Below are 21,819 nucleotides of genomic sequence, written 5' to 3'. Positions count from 1 at the left end.
CAAATGGTGTTTTGGAATGTTCTGTACTTGTTTCAAGATGTTACTTTTTGATCTGGTTGTCCAGTATTCCTAAACTTTAAAAAAGCATGTTTTTATTAATTAATTATCGCAAAGAAGCTGTGACTGAGCTAATGTTGGAGATAATCTAATCTGCTACTACTTTCAGTGTTGGAATGAAGGGTGTATACCTACACTCAAAATAATACATATCTTCTTTCATTAGGTTCAGTAATGCAGATATTACCGTTTTAGACCACATTATGCCATAATGTAACAGTGAATCAGTTCACTGTTTTTCAGCTTCCTTCTGAAAACAAAATAAACATTTTAAGGTAGTTGTATGGCAAATAGTAAAGAGTGTATTGGGGAGCTGTTCATTAATACTTTTTTTTCCCTAATCATCTCTTGGTTCTTAAAATGAATATGCAAATTGCAACCAGTCTGGTATTTTTAACACTATTATTTAATTCTATGAAGAGGTTTGACATGATAATGGGATGTCATTTTATTCATGGGGGATGTAAGTGGAGGAACACATACACTGCAAGAATCTCTCGAGGGGTATATCTCCCTTGCAGAGGACAGATTTTATCATTATTACAATATTCCCTAGTGGACTGTTTTACTTCAGTCCAAATGAGTGAATAATCATCAGTAATCTCTGGTAGAACATAAATATAGAAAGCAGGAATACACCATGAAGGAAGCCAAATTCATTTTTGCCCCTCACAACCTGAACCATGTTAACTTAAGCCCATTTGTACCCGCTAACTCTCTTTCCTCCCCACTTCCCTTCCAGGTATATTGGTTTACCTAGGTTCCTTTTTATGGTCACATTGGAATATAACAATTTTAGGGATCAGCTCTGAAATAGATGATCTATGCTGGATTTTTTAATTATTATTTCTCTTGCATGTATTTTGTGATCATGCAGTAAGTAGAAATACATAAAAATACTAAACAGAAGCATTGGTTTTCACACTGTATAAAGAATTTGGAAACCTCATTCATCATTTGATTTATGCAGCTGGACTATCTTTAGAAATGCCCCTACTTTCTTTGGGCTTTAGATCAGGCAGATGGCAAAAGATGGTCTTTTTAAAGTAGAGGTATACAGAAACTGTTGCGATTTCACCATGAACTAATACTGGAAAATTCTGCAGCAGGTTTTGGACAGCTAGAATTTAGTGCAATGAGATCACATAGGTATTATAAAGCACTTCACATGTTAAGGGGTAATGAGTTTCTTCATAGGACTTCAGTCATAACTAGAAGGGAACTACCAAGTGGAATGTGGTAAAATATGTGGTAAAATAAACAAGTGATCTGAAGACAATCTTGTCAGGTGTCTACTGTAACTAATGGATGTTTTGCAAAACAGTGATTTCTACAGTTCTCATTCATTGCAATGGGAATATGCAAGATATGTTTTGTATACATTGGGTTCCCTTGTCAATATATGCCTTGCACAAATAGTAGTTCTACATAAAAAGGGTGTGCACAACTGGCTGAAAACTGCAGTATTTGTCCAGATCAGGATGGAGTCATTACTATTAAGCTGAGGCTGGATCATGAGAGCAGACATGAAAGGGCCTATTAGTGATTATCTGAATCACTTAAACATGCACCTAATCATCTTTCTGAATAGTATATGCAATGGTTATGTGGTTAGCTTAAATTCAGATGCCTTGTCTCTCATTTGTTTCTCAAATTTTGCCCTATCAAGCATTTCAGGAGAGCAATTGTCTGTAACCAATTAAATCTTTCTAACAAGAGAACGGGCAAGTGAGTCATGAAGCACTAAATCACCTGAACAAGGTGAACATAAAACTAATGTACTGATTGGAATTATTTCTTGATCCAGTGAGAACAACTTGTGCTGCTTCTGTTACAATTGGCCATAGGACTACAAATGTCTAAACTGCAGGAGCCCCTGCAATTAATAACCATACCTCTGTGATATAAGTTGTGTTTTGCACTTCAAAGTGATTTAATAAGTGCTGCTTGGCACCTTTCATTTGACAGGCAGGAAAAAACTCATTTCCTTTGGGTTTAAATGTCAGCTGACATGACGTGAAGGATGATGAACAAGTGCTAATTACAGCCGATTATAGACTGACTAATCTTTCCTGGAGTTAAAACTACTATGATAGAAGGGTGTTTGTTGTTTTTCTTACTCCTTTTCTTCTAATTGTTCAGTAGGTGCCATTTGATGTGATGTTTACTGAATTTTCAAAACTGCTTTTTCAATTATATCAGACTTCCATTTTATGTTGGAATTTTTAAGAAAAAAAATGTATTACCGTATTACTGGTAAATACTAGTAACTATATTAACGTCTGGATTTACATGTTTGTTTATGAGTAATTCCCATTGTTTCATACTATTTAGAAACATACTAAAATATCTGGAAATTTCAGAGCTAATTACATTGGAATTTTACCTATCTATGTAAAGCAGTTTACTTCCAATAAAGCAAGGAATTACTGGATTTGTTAATATACTATTTATGAATTGAAAATATTTACCACTATGATCTGTCTTCCTAATTATCCTTACCTAGTTCCATTATAAATATAAATAAGTATGGTGGAATGATGCATTATATACTCGGAAAAAAGAAAGCCTTCTTGGTCTGCATTCTTATGTTCCTTGGAATGAGAATATATGGCTTTTTTCACATAAACATAAATAATTAATTTTACCCTTAAATACCATGACAACTAGATTTGAAAAATGGGACTTGGATGTGTCTTTAACGATATGGGATGCAATCTAGTCTCAATTTAGGAGAGTAACTATGGATTGTTATTATAAATTATTTAATTATAAATTATGGGTTGTAATTATGACTATAGATCGTAATTATAAATTGCATACTCTATGTCTAGAAAAGCAAATATTCTTATCTCTCATTGAATAAATTCCTTGTTGTTTAATGTTGAGCTTCACCATTCATCAAGTTGAGCTGCTGAGCACAGGAAAACACACATTACTTCAAGTTATACCTTTTAGTGACCAGTTGCATTAAAGTTTTAAATTTAAAAATGTCATTTTAATAATACAGAGGACTATCCCATATCTATATAGATAGTTGTGATGTATCAATTCATTTTAATTAACCTATAATCCAGTATACAGCAATGTATAGTTCCATATTAGAGCATTTTGTTAAGTTGGATGCAAAAGAGACATACTCACTTATTTTCCAATGCAAAAGAGCATGGAGCTCAGCCTAGTTAATCTGGGACTTACTTTCAGCTATCTATGTTTAGAATTACCACTTTACAATTAAGTACTGTACTAGCCTGTTTTTGATTTGGGCTTCCAAGGAAGGATAGTTAAGATTCACCTCTTAATGCAGTTGGGAAAACTATTAAGGGCTTTTGTACACTTATGGGTCTTTTCAGTGGAAATTACTTTTCAGTATTTGAAGTTTTATTTAAAAGTAAATAATGTTCAAAAATATCTTTTTTCCTTGATTTAGGCCTATGTTGAAAAAAACTAGCTTTGCATTAAATACTAGATGGGATATCTGGGTCATTCATTCCATGCTCATAAGTACCACAAAAGAAATAGTAGTACAACATAACTGAGAAGAGTTTTCTCCCAAGCATAACAGTCAGGTTGTTGGACTAAACTGCCTTAATCTGTGAAACATGCCAACGAATAGGATTAACCAGGTGAGCTCCATGTTCTTTAGCACTGGAAAATAAGTTAATTAAGTCTCTCTTACATCCAGCTCACAAAATGCTCTAATATGGAAACATCTTTGAAGAAAAATATAGACGTCGGTCAGTAGAAAGAGATAAAATACTGTGTAGCCTTCATTTTGAACAGCGCAGCTTCACCTTTTTGTCCAGTATTGCTTTTAACTGTTTATTTGACAGGCCTCCTTTTAACAAAAACTACACTTCCCATGAACCTCCTTCAAGCCGTCCCAATTCTTCGTGCACACATAGGAAAATCTTTTAGCCACTGGTTAAACCAAGAGACCAATCTGCAGAAGGCTTCACGTCTCTGGCCAATCGGAAGGCTGTTGCTATCATACTGTTGTTATTTTTAGAACTGCGTGCGCTTCTACGCCTTGCAGGCTGTTCTCTCGAGCTCGCTGCTTGCGTCTGAAGTTACGTTGACAAGGACGATGCGCCGGCGCACTGATGAGGAAATAGTCCCTAATCATGCGGACTCGCACTCACAGTTCAGCGATGGGAAATGTACTCCATGAATAGTTAAAATGCCATCTGACAGCCGTGTCTTGTGAGGTTTTGTTTAGGGGATGTGAGGTGATTTGCATATCCTCCAGCATTTTAGAGATGAAAATAAGCAGTAAAATATGTGCACTGGGGTTAAAAATGCAGGCTGCGTGTTTTAAGCGGAGGAGTAAGTGAGAAGATCTGAAGGCCTACGCGCAACCTTTATGCTATGACAATGTACTGTTTTGGAGAGCTCCACGAGCGAGTCGAGCGCAATCGACGAAGTTGAGGGATCATAGAAATGAAGATTAACTAACTGGCTTAAAATTAAACTGGTCGAGAGGCGAAACACACACACACCCCGATTCCGTAAACGTAACCAGTTTTCGGAGACGATACCGTTTGGAGGACATGGGTCATCGAGAAAGCTAGGGTCAGTCCCGCTTTCAGGGCCAGGCGAGATGTCCCTCCAGCCGTGTAGGGGGCAAAAGAAGCACCGCGGAGCCGCCAGTTCGCCTTCATTATCACTGAACGCCCTCCCCAACCCCTGCTGAGGGAAGGTTCAAAGTCCGCTTCGTACATCGGAAGCCTTACGGTCTGTCTTAAGAAAGTTCAGATCTCCACGAAATAGTAGACTTCAAGGACGTGGTACCATCAAACTCTCAAATAACAGCCAGTGGACACTGGGGTTGTGCCCCTTCTCTTTGGGAAATTAACAATGGGCAGATTTAGCAAGGTCTGTTGGGACTGACTTTGGGCAGGGGTAGAACAGCAGTCCTTCTTTTCTCTCCTAGGGGTGCATATATATTGTTCAAAGAGATGTCCTTTTTTGCAGAACTTCTTCAGAAATGGGGTGAAAGTAGGGTTCGTTGACAGATGTTTGCCACATGCAGATGTCGGAGAGGAACTGAGGAAGGTTTTGGAAAAGTTTGAAAGTCTTCTACTCACTATTGGCTACGTCATAGAGAGTCATGTAGTTTATGGTAATTAAAAAAATCTGAGTAACAATTTTATTAAAAGGCATAAGCTTTCTTGAGCTGCGATTCCTGTGTTTTTTTTTAAATCACCATTGGCTAGTTTTACCTCAGGATGGCCTCTGTGTATGTGGGGGTTGTTTGGAGAAATAACACCCAGGCAATAAATAATGCAACATTGGACTGTTTCAAAATAATACATGTAGGTAGTTTTCCTTTGGATGGGTAAATGTAATTGAAATAGGCGCTGGGACCTAAAGGAAAAGATGAGAACAACCTGACCATTATGACTGAATTAAGCCACTTGCTTATGTCTGTGTAGTCCTTACTTTACTGTTTAAAATAATCTCTTCAATACTAATTATAGAAATGGGAGGAAAAACATCCTTCTATTTTTGGAAATTAGCATGAGTAAGTTGCATTTAGGAATAACCTGTTTTAAGAAGTTGTTGAATAAATTGCAAATAGTAATTCTATTTGCAATTTTAATTCTAGTATGAGCATTATCATTGTAATTTCCACTCCATCTTGAATATATTTAGAGCACTAGCATGCCATTTTGTAAGATGTTATATTAGTGCTTAGATTTCTGAGACATCATTTTGTTGCCTTGAAACTCAGGTACTCCCTGAGTTTGGTGTGGAGCTAACAATAACAAGGATCTAAATTTGAATGGATAACAAGAGTAGCTGATAGAGCATCTGTTTTGTATGTAAGAGATTTAAGACTGCAATTTATTAATGAGGCAGGCTCCACCAAACCATAAGTTTTCATTCAAATGCACTTGTATAGATAAGATCAGCCTGCATAAGATTCTGCATTTTATATGCAAGGCATTGGGAAGCTGCCAAAGGCCCATTTACAGTATTTACCTATCAAATGTAGGGTTGTTCTGTATAAATTAACTCTACCCCACCAGGACTGAACTACCACCACTATTCTGTACTGTACTCACATTCACTAAATTTTAAGTTACCAACTGTCCACTTGTTAAAGTGGAAAATTAGGAACGTTTCTGTGATGCAAATGTGTCATCATTAAAGGGGAATGGTAAAGTCTTAGTCTTCATTTGGGACTGTTATACAGAACCAGCAATTGGTGGTTACTTCTGATGAAGTAACTTAGAACAAAGGTAAAAGGTTGAGACCTCTTACAGGTGGCCCAATTATACTACCAAGTTACTGGGATCTAATCTACTTCAAATGTTTGATTTGTTCTTATTACCTACAAATTAATGCCAAAAATATGAGTCACTAGAATTACATAATGAAGGGGATTAATTCAATAACACAGTACAAAAACAATCGCTGCAGCGACTGATCAGTTTTCCTCTTTCATCGGCTTTCAAACATTTGCAACAAGAGCGAAGCCCACGGCACGTCGCGGGTTAAGTAGAAACCGACGTTGGGGAAGTAGTTCCGGCCCGCCCTCCCTCTCCTCCCCTTCCTTGTCCTTTGCAAGACGCGTCACCCTGGGTGTGGAAGAGAGTATCCTTGCGCAGGGTTGCTAAGGGTGAAACTTTTCATTTACTTTGCTCACTTTGGGCCAGGGAGAGGGTGGCTTCAGGTTCCCTGCGGAGGGAGGAAAGGAAGGAAGAAGGGGGCTCCCCAATCAATATCCTCTCACCCCACTTCTGATTTGGCCTGTAGAGGGGGGAGAAGTTATCGAAATAGCATCCGTACAGTTTAAAAATATATATCGAATATATACCACATCAGCGCTTTGTGAAAAAGAAACTCCCAAGAAATACCTGGAAAGAAAAAGAAGCCACCAAACCACCTTTCCTGGTGCTGAAAAAAAAAAAAAGGAAAAAGGAAAAAAAGTAAGTGAACGCTTATGGCTAGAACAGGGAGAGGGTGGATATAATCGAGTGTTCTCCATAGGCATACTATTTACATTTCTGTTTGAAGAATGCTTCTTTTGACCGAGGTTGCTTTCCCGACCCCCTTTCCTATTCAGGCTTGCTTCTCCCCACGACTCCTTTAAAGGGCGATTTAATCGGAGCGTCTTTCAGAAGCCGCCGATCTTCCAAGTCGGGTTCTGAGAAGTCCTTTCGGGGGTTCCTTCTCCGCCCGCTCCCCCCTCCATGGCTCCCTAGGGGAGAACGGCTCTGCCTTTACAAGAAAACCTTCCCTTCTAGTAATATTGTTTCTCTTAGACCCAGCAACATTGCTGATATTACTGGTTTAGAGGAGGAAGGCTGAAAGCCATTTGGCTTGAACGATTGAAAAGACTCCAGTTCACCATTTTGTCTTTCATTTTATTGGAGTCGTGATCGGACTATTAAAAGAAATCCCTATAAAACAGACTTTCAGTTTAAAGAGAAATACCGCGGACGAACCTGTATCCTTCGCTTTTTCTTTTAAGGATATGTAAATGGTAGTGAATGCCAAATAATGGAGGGGGTGGGGCGAAGGGGTACAATGGAAAATGGGGGGTCGAGTAAGGGAATTTATTTCGTTCTATTTAGCTTAATCCGGCTCAGTAGCCAGCGCACCTTTGTCTAAAAAATGGTTCCATCCCTTTTATACTCGAGCTTTCTCTCCCCGCCGCCTCCTTATGGTTTCATGTGTCACAAACACAAACCTAGGGAAAAAAAATAAGATGCGGGTTCCCCACCCCCGCCCGAAGGCTTAAGTGGGGTAAACTTGTTCTCTCCTCGGTGATTTAAGAATTGGGTGCAGGGGGAATGTCAGTGAAATGAAATAGCTGTAGTCGTTCCTGCAACAGTACTTTCTCGATGTCAAAAGTGCACTTTCAGGCTTCCATCGATTCTCAGCTCGTGAGGTAAATTAGACTCGGGACTTCCCTTTGGGCCACAAAGAGATCCCGGGGCCTAAGCAGCGCCTTGGACGCCGCGCTGCCCTGGGTTGTTTAACTGTTTTTCCCCGAAAAAGGGAGGCGGGGCGTCCCTTTAAGCCCCGAAGGGAGTTGGGGGTAATCGGTTAAGCAGGCTGGCTTTTAAAGAAAGCTCGGCCAACCTTCCTAGGGGAGCTGGGTTGTCCCCAGTTTCTTCCAGGCGGTAAAGGTCAGGTCCCAATAACCTTCACTCGGTCACATTCTCTGTTAGACCCTTTTTTGGCCTCCGGTGGGCTTTGAAAAGGCGTGCTTGTACTGCTCCCCTTAATCAGCACGAGGGGGCTTAGGGCACAAGCGTACCTCGACGTTTTCGTGGGCGAAACGGAAGCCTCCGTGAGAGGGCCGGCGAAGAAGCTCTCTTGCTCTGTGGCAAGTGGCTTTTATTCCCCCAAGGAAGGCATTGGGAAGGCTACATCTCGAGTCCTTCTGCCCTGCCTCCGCGTTTAAAAGCCTAGAGGGGTTTGTTAGGGAAAGGATTCGTCCTGGGGCTTACTTCCAGGTAAACAGGATTGCGCTGGGTGTTGGGCAGACCTCTTCCTACGGGCCTCTAGCAAAGGAGGGATGAAAGATTAGAGTCGGGGGTGTGGGAGCTGCTGTGATTTGCCAAATGCCTGAGATTTCCTCAGTCGCCCTTCTCCTGCCCGTATGCTTTTCCGCACAGGGGAGAAAGGGCGAGAAGAAATCGGTTATTTTAGATGAAATACGAAATGGCAGGGGGGGGGAGTTGAGCAATAGAGCGCAAAGGGCGCATGCGCCATGGAAAATTTTACACGGCTTCGGTGAGCAGGCGCTTGTCCGGGCCAGCTTTGGCGCAAAGCAAATTGAGAAGGGTAGTTAAAAGGCAAAGTGGGTCACTTGCTCGGGCGTTCCATTTTGCAACAGAAGCTTTGCTCATGGGGTAGTACAACTTCGTGGACACCCGAATTGGGAGGAGACCAAGAAAATGTTTGCAGAGGTAGGGTCATTAGGGAGGCTTTATAAGCGAATCTTGGCAACCGCGCTTAGGTAGGGGGAGGGGCGGGCAGGCCAGCGGAGACCGATCGTGAAGGTAGGTCCCTCCGAAGAAAACAGTATCAACTTTGCACGCGTGTGGAGGCCTGGGAACGAGGTGATTTGTTCAGACAACGCCTACGGGGGCAAGGGATTTTGACAGAAGAGGCCCTAGGTCGTGCAGTCGTGAACGTTTCAAGGATTCGCCCCTCCATTCTTCGTAGCCATTAAAGCAGATACAGAGTTTCTGGAAATAGCGGATTTATGTGATGGGTGGCTTGAACCAAAGGCCCCTGTTCTGTTAGAGTGTCGCCTGCAAGCATATATATAACAAATTGATCAGGAATTCATATTTTTTAATTGGTCAGTGTAGGTTTTATTTCAAGTACTCCTGATCATCAGCCTAACAGCTACTCTTAATAATTGCTGTATATTAAAAAAAAACAAAAGTCTAATATTTTTTGTTTAAAGTATTTACTCAATATGACTGGTCAACTGTACACTCCTCTTAAATGAAATTAAGTATAGCTTAACAGTGTTTATATGCAAAATCATTGGGTAATGTCATGGAGATTGTTATTTAATTAGTTGTCTTATGGATATAATTGCCACATGCAGAATAAATTGCAACTTACCTTTTATGTTCTCAAGATAATTGGCAATTCTGAAATAATTTGGATCTTATTAATGAAGCTCTGTAGAGAAAACCAAAGATTTCATTCTGTGTTAGTCCTTGTAGTTGTCGTATGTGTTACCAAATTAACAATCTTAAGGATTAAAAGATTCTAATGAATGTAAAGCTTACTTTGCTAATAAAGCAGTGGCATTATTTTTCACACAATCTTCTTTGATATTTAGTTAGATATTTAGTTCTTTGATATTTAGTAAATTTTTGATTCTATAATTGAATATTCTAAAATGTATCATGTTGTGAGGGGGTTCCTTAAAAAAACCATATTTCTTGGTACTTTTAGTCTGATGAGAAGCCAACATTCTATTCAAAAAAAGTCAAAGCAAAATAAAACCGTTGAATCTGTGGCTGGAAACATAATGCCAAGTGACTTGTGCTGATCTGACTTGCTGCCTTCCTGTTACTTGCTCTAATACTGTTAATAGATCATTGTGTAGTTTATTAATTTTTATTTCTTGGTTTTCAAGACCACCAGACTGTAAAAAGACTGGGTGGTTTACAGTTTTTAAAAGAATACATAATTTTTTTAAAAAGGCACATGTCTAAATTAGAAGAGAAATTGATTATTTAGATCCAAATGTTGCTGTTCTCATTACATTTACTTGGCAGTAAGCCCTTTTGAATCTGGAGGGACTTAACCGTAATTACTCAGAAGTGAGCTGCAAGGTGATTTGCTTTCTGTCCTTGAGAAACTGGCAAACCAGAACAGTATTTTCTGAGTAACATTTTTTCTTTTTGTACACTTCTTTAGGATGATTGGCAGCATAACTCTTTAATCATAAATTATGGTATGCATGTTCTAAATCATAGACTTGTGGCCTAAAAATGAAAGATCTTTTACAATCATAAGTTACTTCCCTGTTCTAGTTTCTCAAAACAATAATTTCACAGCACACAGAAACAACCATTTTGTTGAGCTGGAGTGTTAGTTGGTCTTGCCTCCCAGGTTAAACAGGCATATTCAGATAGCTTTGATATAGCTTATCATAGTCTAGTCGCTCCTGAAATACAAACTCTGAGGTATTGGGCTCTGCTGTCAGAAATCATTTCATGGTTATCCCCATTCAGATGGAATTATTTAGAACAAGCTTCTGTATTAATTGCAGTAACACTTGAAGTATACAATTTTTAGAATCCTGTAGATATGTTCCCATTTACATTTTGATGCCAAGCTCTGCTTTATATTTTAATTGTAAGAGATTTGCTGGGTTGAAACAAAGACCTGTCTTCTCTAATATCTTAATTTCCCACAATGACTTAACTAGATACCTATGGAAAGTCCACAAACAGGACATGAGGGCGGCCCTCTTCTCATTGGTTCACAGCAGCTGATAATCAGAGGTATGCTTCATGTTAACCTGGAGATAGCAAATAACATTCTCAATTTAATAGCCATTTATCATTTTATTCTCCATAGATTTATTTAATCCCTTTAGCAGTCTCTAGGTGTTAAATCTTTTAATTACTGGAAGATGAGGATATATTGCCAATCAGTCTATCTCTGTCCAACAAACAACAATACACCTGATTACGCAACATTCCCTATGATGTTAAATAATACAACATAGGTTAGCTTATCACAGGTACAGTTCCCATGCATATTTTTTCCATAAATATTAGGAGGTCAGGTTGGAAGGGATGGCACTAGAGCATGCATCCTTACCCATTTTTCTCAGAATTGAACTGACTTTGAAGGGTGCTGTTTCAGACTACTATTCTGTGGGAAATTTCATAGTGTGCTTACCGTAAGAGATGGTGATTTATTAAATACGTCACCTTGTATTATGTGCTTTTTCCACACCATTTAATATGCTTTCAGGTATTGGTACACAAATGCAGTTGCAACTAGAATTGGCAGAAATGCTGGTGCAGGTTTCCAAAAATGAGATTATGGCTGAACAAGATGGTAGTTTTTCTTCCTGTTCCTCACTCTAATGCTGTTCTAGTCCCAGGTTTCCAGAGGACACTTAGCTTCTGAGCACCAAATAGTATATCAGAAGAAATCTTGTAGCGCATCATTAAATTCAACTCTAGTATTCATTTTTGGAATATTTTGTATATATGTTATAGTGGACTCAAAGGAGTCTATTGACTAAGGTGCCAATTAAAAACTGGAACTGTTGCATTGCAAGTAAATTGGTGATAATACAACCTTCAATTTAAATAAGCTTCTGTACCATTTCTAGGCACTTAGAATATTATTGGGTAGAGTGAAACAGTGTGGATTGAAGTACTATTGAAAGACACAGCAAATTATTTTGCAGTCTAACCCCCAAAATGGAAGAGAAGGATTAAGAAAAGTCTTTAAAATGGTCTGGATGCCACACAGAAACACAGATTAAAAGCACAATTATCTGCATCTTTAAAAATGACCACTTGATTGAACATTCTTGGGACCAGTAGGTACTTGTTAATTCCTCACCAGGAAGAAAAAAATACTGTTTTCTGTTTATATGAAATGATGTTAAGGAAAAACTGTTTCAAATCTTTTATTGTTTGGTATTATAACATCAAGGATGGAAGTCATCACAATTGCAACATTTATTCTCAGTTTATCTCTTTCAGAATGTATTGAACTGCTATTCTCTAGTAGCTTAAAATGAAATTTAAATGTACTATGACTGTTTGCTAGTATCTGAAATCCAGAAGGCAGGTCTATCATTATGAGTAGACAAGTAATTTCACTACATCAACATACCATAAATCGGATGGTTGTAGTAAATGTGCTTATTTATATCATTTGTATGTGTACAGAACAGACTGCTCCAATGTTAAATGCCATGTATGTCTGAAGGCACCATATAACCAGACAGACAGACAGACACAGATGGATCAGCCCAGTCATAGAGTGACAGGTGGCATACAAGTTTAATATGTTGCTGCTGTTGTTATTATTATATAAAACTGAAAAAGGATGCTTCTTTGATATTTTGAAGAAAGTAGTATGAGAAATTGGGTAAAAACTTAACAAAATGAAATTAAGACAAATGCAAAACCAGTTTTTAAATAAATGCAGACAAAATTGATACAGGCTAAGGTACCTATTTCTTGGAAGCTAGAGCTATAGTTTTCAGATTATGAGAAGTAGAACTTCGAATCTTTTCTGTCCAAGTCAGCTCTTACCTGGAAGACTTGTATTCACTTCTTGAAGCTGCATTTTAAGAAGTACAAAGACAAACTGGAATGTTTTCAGATGAGGCGAAACAATACAATTAATGTTGTAGAAAACAAGTCATTAAAATGTTGAAGGATGCTTAGCCAGTATAAGGGGACAATGGGAAAGCAACATTCCACAAACAAAAGAGGACAACAATTATTCTGTGGATCATGGATTTGAGCTAGATCACTTAAAAGACTCTCTTCAGTACAGTAATTTTATATATTCACATGTGCATATGTGAATATATACACTTGCATGTACATAAAATGCAAGCACCCTAGAACTTTACTATGCATGCTGTGCACACACATGTTAAAATTTTAATAGAGGATATGGTAGTATTCTATATTATAATCAACACATTTTATTCTTTTACAGATGCCCTGGTTTCAAAATGTCAGATAAATAATACTTGGCACATGAGAAAGTATGACTTAAATCTTTTTAACAGCTTGACTTTGGAGATAGCCCTGTAGAAGAAAGAAATTGTAGTGCCAATGATTACACTCAGGATACTTGTACTTACTTTCTGGTTTCTAAATCACTTTTTGTCCCAGATCAAAAAATCTGTAAAATTTATTTAAAACAGGCTGTACATTTGATTGAAAAATAGTGAAATTGTTTAATACCTTATTGGTGATACAACCCATATAAGAATTTGATTTTGTCCACCATAACAATCACTCTGGAATTACATACCACTTAATACGTGGCAATTGCTTTAGCTAATTAAAACACAACTATTGTTGTGCAACAATATTAAATATACCATACTCACTCCTCCTCTTCATTTTCTCTTTTTTCCAGGATTGTTTGAAGCCAAAATCCGTCTATGGTTGTATCCTTTGTCTATTTTTAATATACTGCCCTAATTTGCTTGCTGTTAAGGGAGTATGCATCTAGAGATCAAAGTTGCTCTGAACTTCATCATCTCATATCTGTACAACAAGCTTCCACGGAGGCGAGCTGACCTGTTTGGTGAAGAGTTAGAGAGGCTGCTTAAAAAGAAGTATGAAGGCCACTGGTACCCAGAGAAGCCTCTGAAAGGTTCTGGCTACCGTTGTGTTCACATTGGAGAAACTGTGGACCCTGTAGTGGAAATGGCAGCCAAGCGGAGTGGACTGGCTGTAGAGGATGTGCGAGCCAATGTCCCTGAAGAACTGAGTGTTTGGATTGATCCATTTGAGGTCTCTTACCAAATTGGTGAGAAAGGTTCAGTCAAGGTCCTCTATCTGGATGACAGTGAGGGCTGCAGCGCAGCTGAGTTGGACAAGGAGATCAAGAGCAGTTTCAATCCTGATGCACAGGTGTTTGTACCTATTGGAAGCCAGGACAATTCCTTGTCTAATTCTCCATCTCCATCTTTTGGTCAGTCACCTAGCCCTACATTCATCCCACGATCTGCTCAGCCAATTACTTTTACCACTGCCACATTCGCTGCCACAAAGTTTGGCTCAACTAAGATGAAGAAAGGTGGAGGAGCTGGAGCAAGCACCAGTAGTACAGGGGTTCCACAGCAGCAGCAACGTTTGGTCCGTTCACCCACCAATAGCTTGCTGAAGCACAAAGGCCTCTCCCTGTCTATGCATTCTCTGAACTTCATTGGGGGCAGCCCAGCGCCTCAGTCTCAACTCTCCCCCAATGCCAAGGAGTTTGTTTACAATGGTGGATCACCAGGAGCCAGCAGCCTCTTCTTTGATGGTGTAGCCACTGAAAACCAGGCTGGTGGCATCCCTCCTGCATCACAGTTCAGTGCCAGTGGTGGCAGCAGCTTTGACATGGCTCAGGTTTTTGGTGGAAGCACCAACAACCTTTTTCTGGAGAAGACACCATTTGTGGAAGGACTCAGCTACAACCTGAATGCCATGCAGTATCCCAGCCAGTCGTTCCAGCCAGTGGTTTTGGCCAACTGACCACCATATGAGTATTCTGGGGAAAATCACTTCCAAAAAAAAAAAAAAAACCTGAGAGAAAAATAATTAAGAAATATTTGAAATCTTATAAATATAACTTCTTGGAAAGAGATGAACCCTAACTTGTTGTGTCATGCCAGGGAGCGCTGCTGAAGCACTGATTCTTTTTAAAACTTGTATCCTGTGCTCTTTCCTACCCATTGTTGTATGTTTAATGAAAGAGGCTATCCTTAGCCCAGCAGTGGTTGGAACCAGAGTCACTTTATTTAATCTCCCATGCTGCTCATTGGAACTGGTCCTCAAATATGCTTGCTGTAAGGATGGCCTTGTTCAGGTGCTGTCATGTTCTTCGTACCCAGATGTCTTGAATTTTCTCAGCTTTTCAGGTGGCCTAGGGTAGGGATGGGAAATGATTAAATACCTCTGGTTGTGTAATATCTCAAGCACTTCCTAGGGGAGACTTGTGGTTTGTTTTCCTATATATGAGTGGCATAGATGGTGGGATAAATTACATTTCTTAGAACTCTCAGATTTTGTATTCCTGTAGCAGAACAGGAAACAAAGTTTGTCTTTGTGCTAACTGGTGATGACAGGGTCTTGCAGTGAAAATATTATTTCCCTGGAAGTTCCTCTAGTTTCAGAAGAGTGCTAGAGGATAATGTAACATCTGGGACAGTTTTTTGCCTCGTGCTTCCTACAAGCCTTTTTTCTTCTCCCCCAGTCCTCTTAAAAGCCTGGACTGTGATGGAGTCTTGGGGAAGCTCAGTCCCAGTTGCTGATAATGACAGAACTCTATATGAAAACTCTTCTGACCTGTGAAAAAGAATGATCCACGTATATTGCACTCATTCAAGAGTAAGGGTGAATGTTGGCTTTCTAGTGTTTTGTGCCTGAGCAGCATCTGTTGATGTTCCTCTGGATTAATCAGCTTGGGGGTTTTGCCAGGTTTTGAGCTCTTCTGATAGCTGACCATTTGGTTACTAGTTCTCATGGAAAAGATGGTTTTCCTGCTTTCAAATATTATATAGCACTACTTTTGACAGGGATGAAGGAGTTATTGTGTAAGCTACTCTCTGAATGGATGGTAAGAGGGTTTGCACTTTGAATTTCATGTCTTCTAGGACTTTTGACCAAAAATGTTACGATTCTTCGTTTGAAAGGAATCAGGTATTCTTGTATGGAAGAGCACCTCGCATACCTGTTCCAGCTTGAAGTTGTTCCATCTCAAGGCTCTGCATGGGGGATGAAGTGGGCTTGCTATCGAATATCCATGTGATTTGAATGTGTAGAAAGTGTTCACTGATACAAATGTAGAGTCTCTCCTTATTGCTGGTGAGCTAGGAATCCCAATTGTATTCTATGTTTCTCCCTTTTTCAGCAGGAGAGGATAGCCAGGAAGAAATAGACAATAGTGGCCTTCTAATGTTGATATTTTTTGCAAACCAATTGACAAAATTTGCCTTAGATAGGAAACCTTCCCCATCTATGCCTTATGGAGTCCCAGAGTTTATCTAGCTATAGTAATAACTGAGCAATCTTTTAAGGAGTTAACTGAGTGAGCAGTGAAGTTAGAAAGAGGGAAAACTGATTGCATATTCTGTTTGGGCAGACTTTACATCCTCCACTCTATGCTCTCTTCTACAGCTCAGTTTGGATTGTATTAAATCTTGCTTCTGCAAATTCTCTGGCAAAGTCTTGTCAAATAGATAAGCTAAAATATGTTCTTCTAGAGCTTGACCTTTTAAGTCCCCGTCCTCCTTCAACCTAAATTAAGGATTCCTTGCTAGACTGTCTATCAGCCTTAACTTCCAGATGCACCTATCCTCCAGAGAAGGGTAACTATTTTTAATGTGTTGGATATCATGGGTGTAGTTATGGGAAATGTTTCCTGCTTAGGTACAGTGTGGGATTGATGGGGATTGATGTGTAAGATACCTTAACGTGCCCCTAAATTGAGTCCTTTCTTTGCTCCGTCCCCTTTCATAGGATGAGGAAAGAGGACACTAAAAGTATATCCAGCACTCTGCCTGTTTTCTGATGTACTCAGTGGTTGAAGAGGGAAAGTGCACAGTAATATGAAAGGGTGAAACTGCATGCAGCTGAAACTTAAAAACCTGAACAAGAGAATTACAAACTGTTAGGTTTACAGCTTGTTCATGCTTTCCCCTAAATGTACCACTGCCACCCACTTACCCCTGTGGAGTGTATTGCAGACTACCTAGCTATTACACTGGACTTGAACCACATCTTCCTTCCTGGGAGAGACTGTCCACCTAGCATAATCTCCTTCGTTTATTCCTGTAGCAGAGAAAGATGCCACAAGCCCCATCTTTAGGGATTACATACCCTTCTAAGGTTTAGAATAATAGGAGGGAGGAAGCCTCACTAGCACTTGCGATTTGCAATGTTTGACACTGCTTCATTCTACTCGTTGCTCTTTGAAAAGTCTACATGCACAAGGAGGAAAGGGGGAGGGACCAACCTCTATTTCCTAAAGGAACACATAATGAACACATAACTGTGCTTCAGAAGCATTTCCAGTGCTGACAACAGTGAAACTCACGGCCTCTTTTTTGGTCTTCTTGTCTCAAGAGTTAGATGTTTGGCTTCAATTTTATTTTTAAGACCTGCACTAATTTACCTGGTTTCTTAGGAAGGAAAAAGAATTTTTTTTAACTTTTATTTTTATGGGTTTGTGTTAATTTTTTTGTTGTCTGTTTATATTGAATAATTTGCTACATTTGTAAAATGTAAGAGGTATATATAATATATGTATATTTCTAACGTAAAAAATGAAACTTTTCTTTTCAAAATTTTTTCTTAGAGGAGAGAAAAATATTTTTTCAGGAAAATTTTAAAAAAGCAGCAGTGAAAGCTCCTTTCTCCCCTCGCTTCCCTCCTTCCTGACCCTTTTTGAAGAGTGAATCAACAACATGTGATCTAAAGTGGATGGATGAACACAAAGAGGACAGAATTATGTATGTTTTTTAATGCAGAGGTCCATGCTGTTCTTGTTCGTCTCTTTGGTTTTCTTGTTTTTGTTTTGTTTTTTACAGGCAGAGGGCCACTGAGTAGGGATTCAGAGGGGGTGGGATTCTCTTTTCTTTTTTTCTTTAGCAAAGGAGGAATACAATCAGCGTTTTGTATTCAGAATGTTGTGCAATATTTTGGAACAGAACATTGGCATGTCTAAAGATTTAGTTAAAAACAACAAAGGTTGATCAAATCTGTACAGTTTATATTGTTCCAGATTTTTTTAAGTTTGTATTAAAAGCATGATACATAATAGCTTCTTGTCCCTGTTGTTTGTACAAGCATATAAAGAATGTTTAAGAATGAAGAACAAGACTTGGTTTTTGGATTAGAAAATGGATATGGTTCCACATAGTGCTGTGGTATGCAGGACTGTGGAAACTTTTTGGAAGAAAAGCTTGGCTCTTTCTCTGAGATGCTCCCCATGGTAAGTAAATTATGGTCTAGTTTCCATATCCCCAAGTTGGGTTTGTTCCTGTTAATTAGGCTAAAATCATGAATAGATCTGAAGTGAATCTAGATTATGACAATTCAAAGTTTTGCAATAGCTTAAGAGTTCAAACAGTGTACATAACCTAGAAGATGCTTGTCTCAAATACACCTTTTTTTAACAGAGCAACTCTGTTCTTGTTCATACATTCCACCAAGTTAATCAGAATAGAAATACATATTTCGTGTGTTTTCATGTGAGAGTGATCTTCTGTAGAGAGTTGGTTATGTTCTTGAGAGCTGCTGTTCTTTGGACTAGGTTTTTTTTTTTTCTATTTTTAGATTTTTCCACATAAAATTGAGATATTTTTACTTGCCTCATTAAAACTATCCTGTTATGAGAAGAGAATGTAAACATATTGTGCATTCTGTGTCTATGCCAGGATGTGTAACTTCTTTTTCTCCATGGAGGACCACTAGGAGATGAACAGTGGGTATGGACAGAGCCCAAAACACATGGGAATATCTTCCCTGGTTTTGACAAATATTTTTTTCTCTTGACAGTCTTCTGAGCAGTATGCTTTTCCTCTTAATTCTAGCTTTTGTAGCCCAATCAGCACCTTTAAGTCTACATCTCGCTGGCTTCTATGCCTTTGTGGAATTACTGCTGGACTTCATTCATGCTTTCCATGGGCAGTGGAGGTTGAATTGACATTCTGAACCCTACTTGAGAGTTTTCTCCCCTAAACTACAGATCTGTAATAGTTAATAGAGAATGCTAAGCAATAGGCCATGATTTATAAAAGCTCAAGGAGTCTGGTAGTACCTTATCAGACCAACAAATTTTATTAAAAGGCATAAGTTTTTTGAGCTACAACTACAGCTCATGAAAGCTTACGCCTTTTAATAAAATTCGTTGGGCTGCCATAGACTAACAGGGCTCTCCTCCCACAAAACCCTTTTCATAAAACACATTGAACGATAAACTTGCTATACTTGCATACTAAACTACAGATGTTTTAGCCTAACATGCTGTGCGAGCCCAACCAGTAAAATGTGTGAGACTGATGAACCTAGTATTAAAGAACAGATCTTTCTGTGCATTCTGAGTTATTTTGAGGAAACTCAGTTGACTTCCCAATCCTCCATACAAATTCGCATCCGATTACTCGGGTTTTTAGTTCAGGAGCCTACTTTAGGTAGAATGTTAAGCAGTTGGGAACAGGGAACCCTTGCCAATCTACTGCAAATCACTTGAGAGTCATACCTGAAGATCACAGTCTGTTGCTTGCTAAAACAGCATGTGTTACACATCTGAAATTAGAAATAGTAGCTTCTAAGAGGTGTATCACTTAATCTTTGTTGGTTAGGCTTCACAGCTACATTGGATACAGAGTAGAGTGGTGGGGGTTGTTAGCCAATGTGGCTGCAGGTTGAAACATTTATTTGCTCTTTTTTGCTGCCCTGCATAACACTGAGGTGGCTGGCCTGCACCAGTCGCTTAGATTAGTTGTTCTCCTAATGGTAATACCATACTATGAGCTACGCTTCTAGAAGCTCCATGCCAGGTTTATAAAACATTTAATTGCACTTGCATAATGATTTGTAATATGTGCTCCATGACCTTACTGTTTCCTTTTCTCCTTCCCTTGCCTTCTTTCTGAACCACCCATCCTATATCACTATGCCTATTTTTCTGATATATTTAGGTAGTGCATGTGAATGGTGTTAGGGGGTTTACTCATGAAAACAAGTGAGAAAGCCATGAGCCCAAACCAAGGCTGAAGTCATTGTATGGTGCTTCCGTGTCCTCCATCTTTCCAGCCGCATTCCAACATTCATAATAAATGGAACATGCTCACCCTGACTCTCCAGCAGCAGACTTGCAGGGCTACAATTCTCTCTCCACCCCATTAAAAGGCATGCTTCTTTTACCTCAACAATTTTAGTTGTCTTTTCCACACTTCTATAATAATATGGCAACACAATAACTGTATAATAATACAATTCTTAACAAATAAAATCGGAACTATTTATAAGGCAGGTGTAATTAATCATATGTCTAGGATTACTGAGTGCATTAGTGCTAAAAGTGCTGATTTTTATCCGCAGGGCTCACTGACTTCAAAAGGATCAGCATAGTTGGAAAACAGGCCATTGTGTTCTTTGGCTAAAACTGTGCTCTTATTTCAGAGTTATGGATGAAGAGAAACTAAATATATATGGAAACTTTGCATGTAATTACAACACTACTGATGTAACACAATTAAAAAGGTTTTGTTTTGATCTTTTTATTTCTGAAGATAAAAGTGTGGCCTCACCAGCTTTGGGATGGCTCAGTGGGTAGCTTTGTTTTTTTGAAAGTGTGTATATGATTTTTGGGGGATAGCATTTCAGGGCAATATAAGCAGATAGTTTGTGTTAAACTGAGTCACTATTACAGTTTTAAAGCAGAAAGAATCATTGATGAAAATATTGGCCAATTTATATTATGTTAAACGTATATATTATGAATAAGAGCAGTCCTTAAAAATCCTGCAAGCGGAACTATTGACCTCCACTTGCCTGTTCAGCAGCATATTCAAAGGGGGACAAATTGATGCAGCTCAGTATAGTTTATAACAGCATGTAATCTGCATCGTGGATTTCTCAAGGTTACTGTCCACATTTTCCTGAATATCCTCAAGGTATTCCCAGCTGTGCCCTACATTTTTTCCTATAATCCATTGTACAAAATGTGCTTATCCAAGCAATATAAATTCTATAAACTCTGAATATAATATAGTCATGTCCCAACGTAGGTATATGCACACTTACACATTTAGGCATACACATCCTTGGTTATGTGCATATTGGAATGAAAGGAAGGAAAAGAATACCTCTTCAGTATCACACTCATTGTATGATCTCCCCCAATACTGTGCAGGATGATTTCACTGCATTATGCAGAGGTAGCCGAACTCCAGTACCGTAGATAATATTTTAACTATGTTTTCGGCTCACGTAGTTGTCTTAGTCAAATATCTAAGTTAACCTTACCAAATGCAAATAGTGAATTCTGTTTAGATCATTGTCTTGTGAGGCAAATGCCATGTTACTGCTAGATTTTGTTTTATATTTAGCCAATTGTAGAAGAGTAGCTGTATCCTAAGCCTAATGACCCCAGAGATATTTATATTATCAGAAACATATCTTATGCAGGAAGGAAGTTGTGTAAATAGTGCAGATAAAAAAAATAAGGAGGAACTACATACAAAACAAGTATTGGGATAGACAGGCTTTGGTTAAAATGCTTGGAAAAGAATAAGTCATTTATCCCCCAAGTGATGCTTATTTTGTACTTCCTACTTGTAATCCAACAGAGGGCAACAGTAGATTCATGTCTCCTCCATAAGGTGCTCCCCTCATTCATCAGTAATCTGCAGAGTTTTTTTCTCTCTTTGAAGAGAATATGTGGTGATTGGAGAGGGGGCTTTTTCAGATCTTGATTCGGTTTACATACTCCTTAGAACCTAGCTATTGTGGTTTATTCTCTTGATTTATAGCTTACCTATCAAAGATGGCTTAGTCAACA

General features: G+C 38.8%; 1 protein-coding gene across 1 annotated transcript; it reads left to right on the top strand.

The window, feature by feature from the left end:
* The first annotated feature begins 6,680 nt into the window (after positions 1-6,680).
* TOB2 (transducer of ERBB2, 2) lies at positions 6,681-18,071 on the top strand. The gene is made up of 3 exons (XM_063308288.1): positions 6,681-6,992; positions 10,976-11,051; positions 13,678-18,071. Exon 3 carries the CDS (start codon positions 13,764-13,766, stop codon positions 14,781-14,783), a length of 1,020 nt encoding a protein of 339 aa, XP_063164358.1. The 5' UTR covers positions 6,681-6,992; positions 10,976-11,051; positions 13,678-13,763; the 3' UTR covers positions 14,784-18,071.
* The last annotated feature ends 3,748 nt before the right edge of the window (positions 18,072-21,819 follow it).

The sequence above is a fragment of the Candoia aspera genome, chromosome 7, assembly GCF_035149785.1.
Source record: "Candoia aspera isolate rCanAsp1 chromosome 7, rCanAsp1.hap2, whole genome shotgun sequence".
NCBI lineage: Eukaryota > Metazoa > Chordata > Lepidosauria > Squamata > Boidae > Candoia > Candoia aspera.
This window is presented reverse-complemented; position numbering and strand designations above follow the sequence as displayed.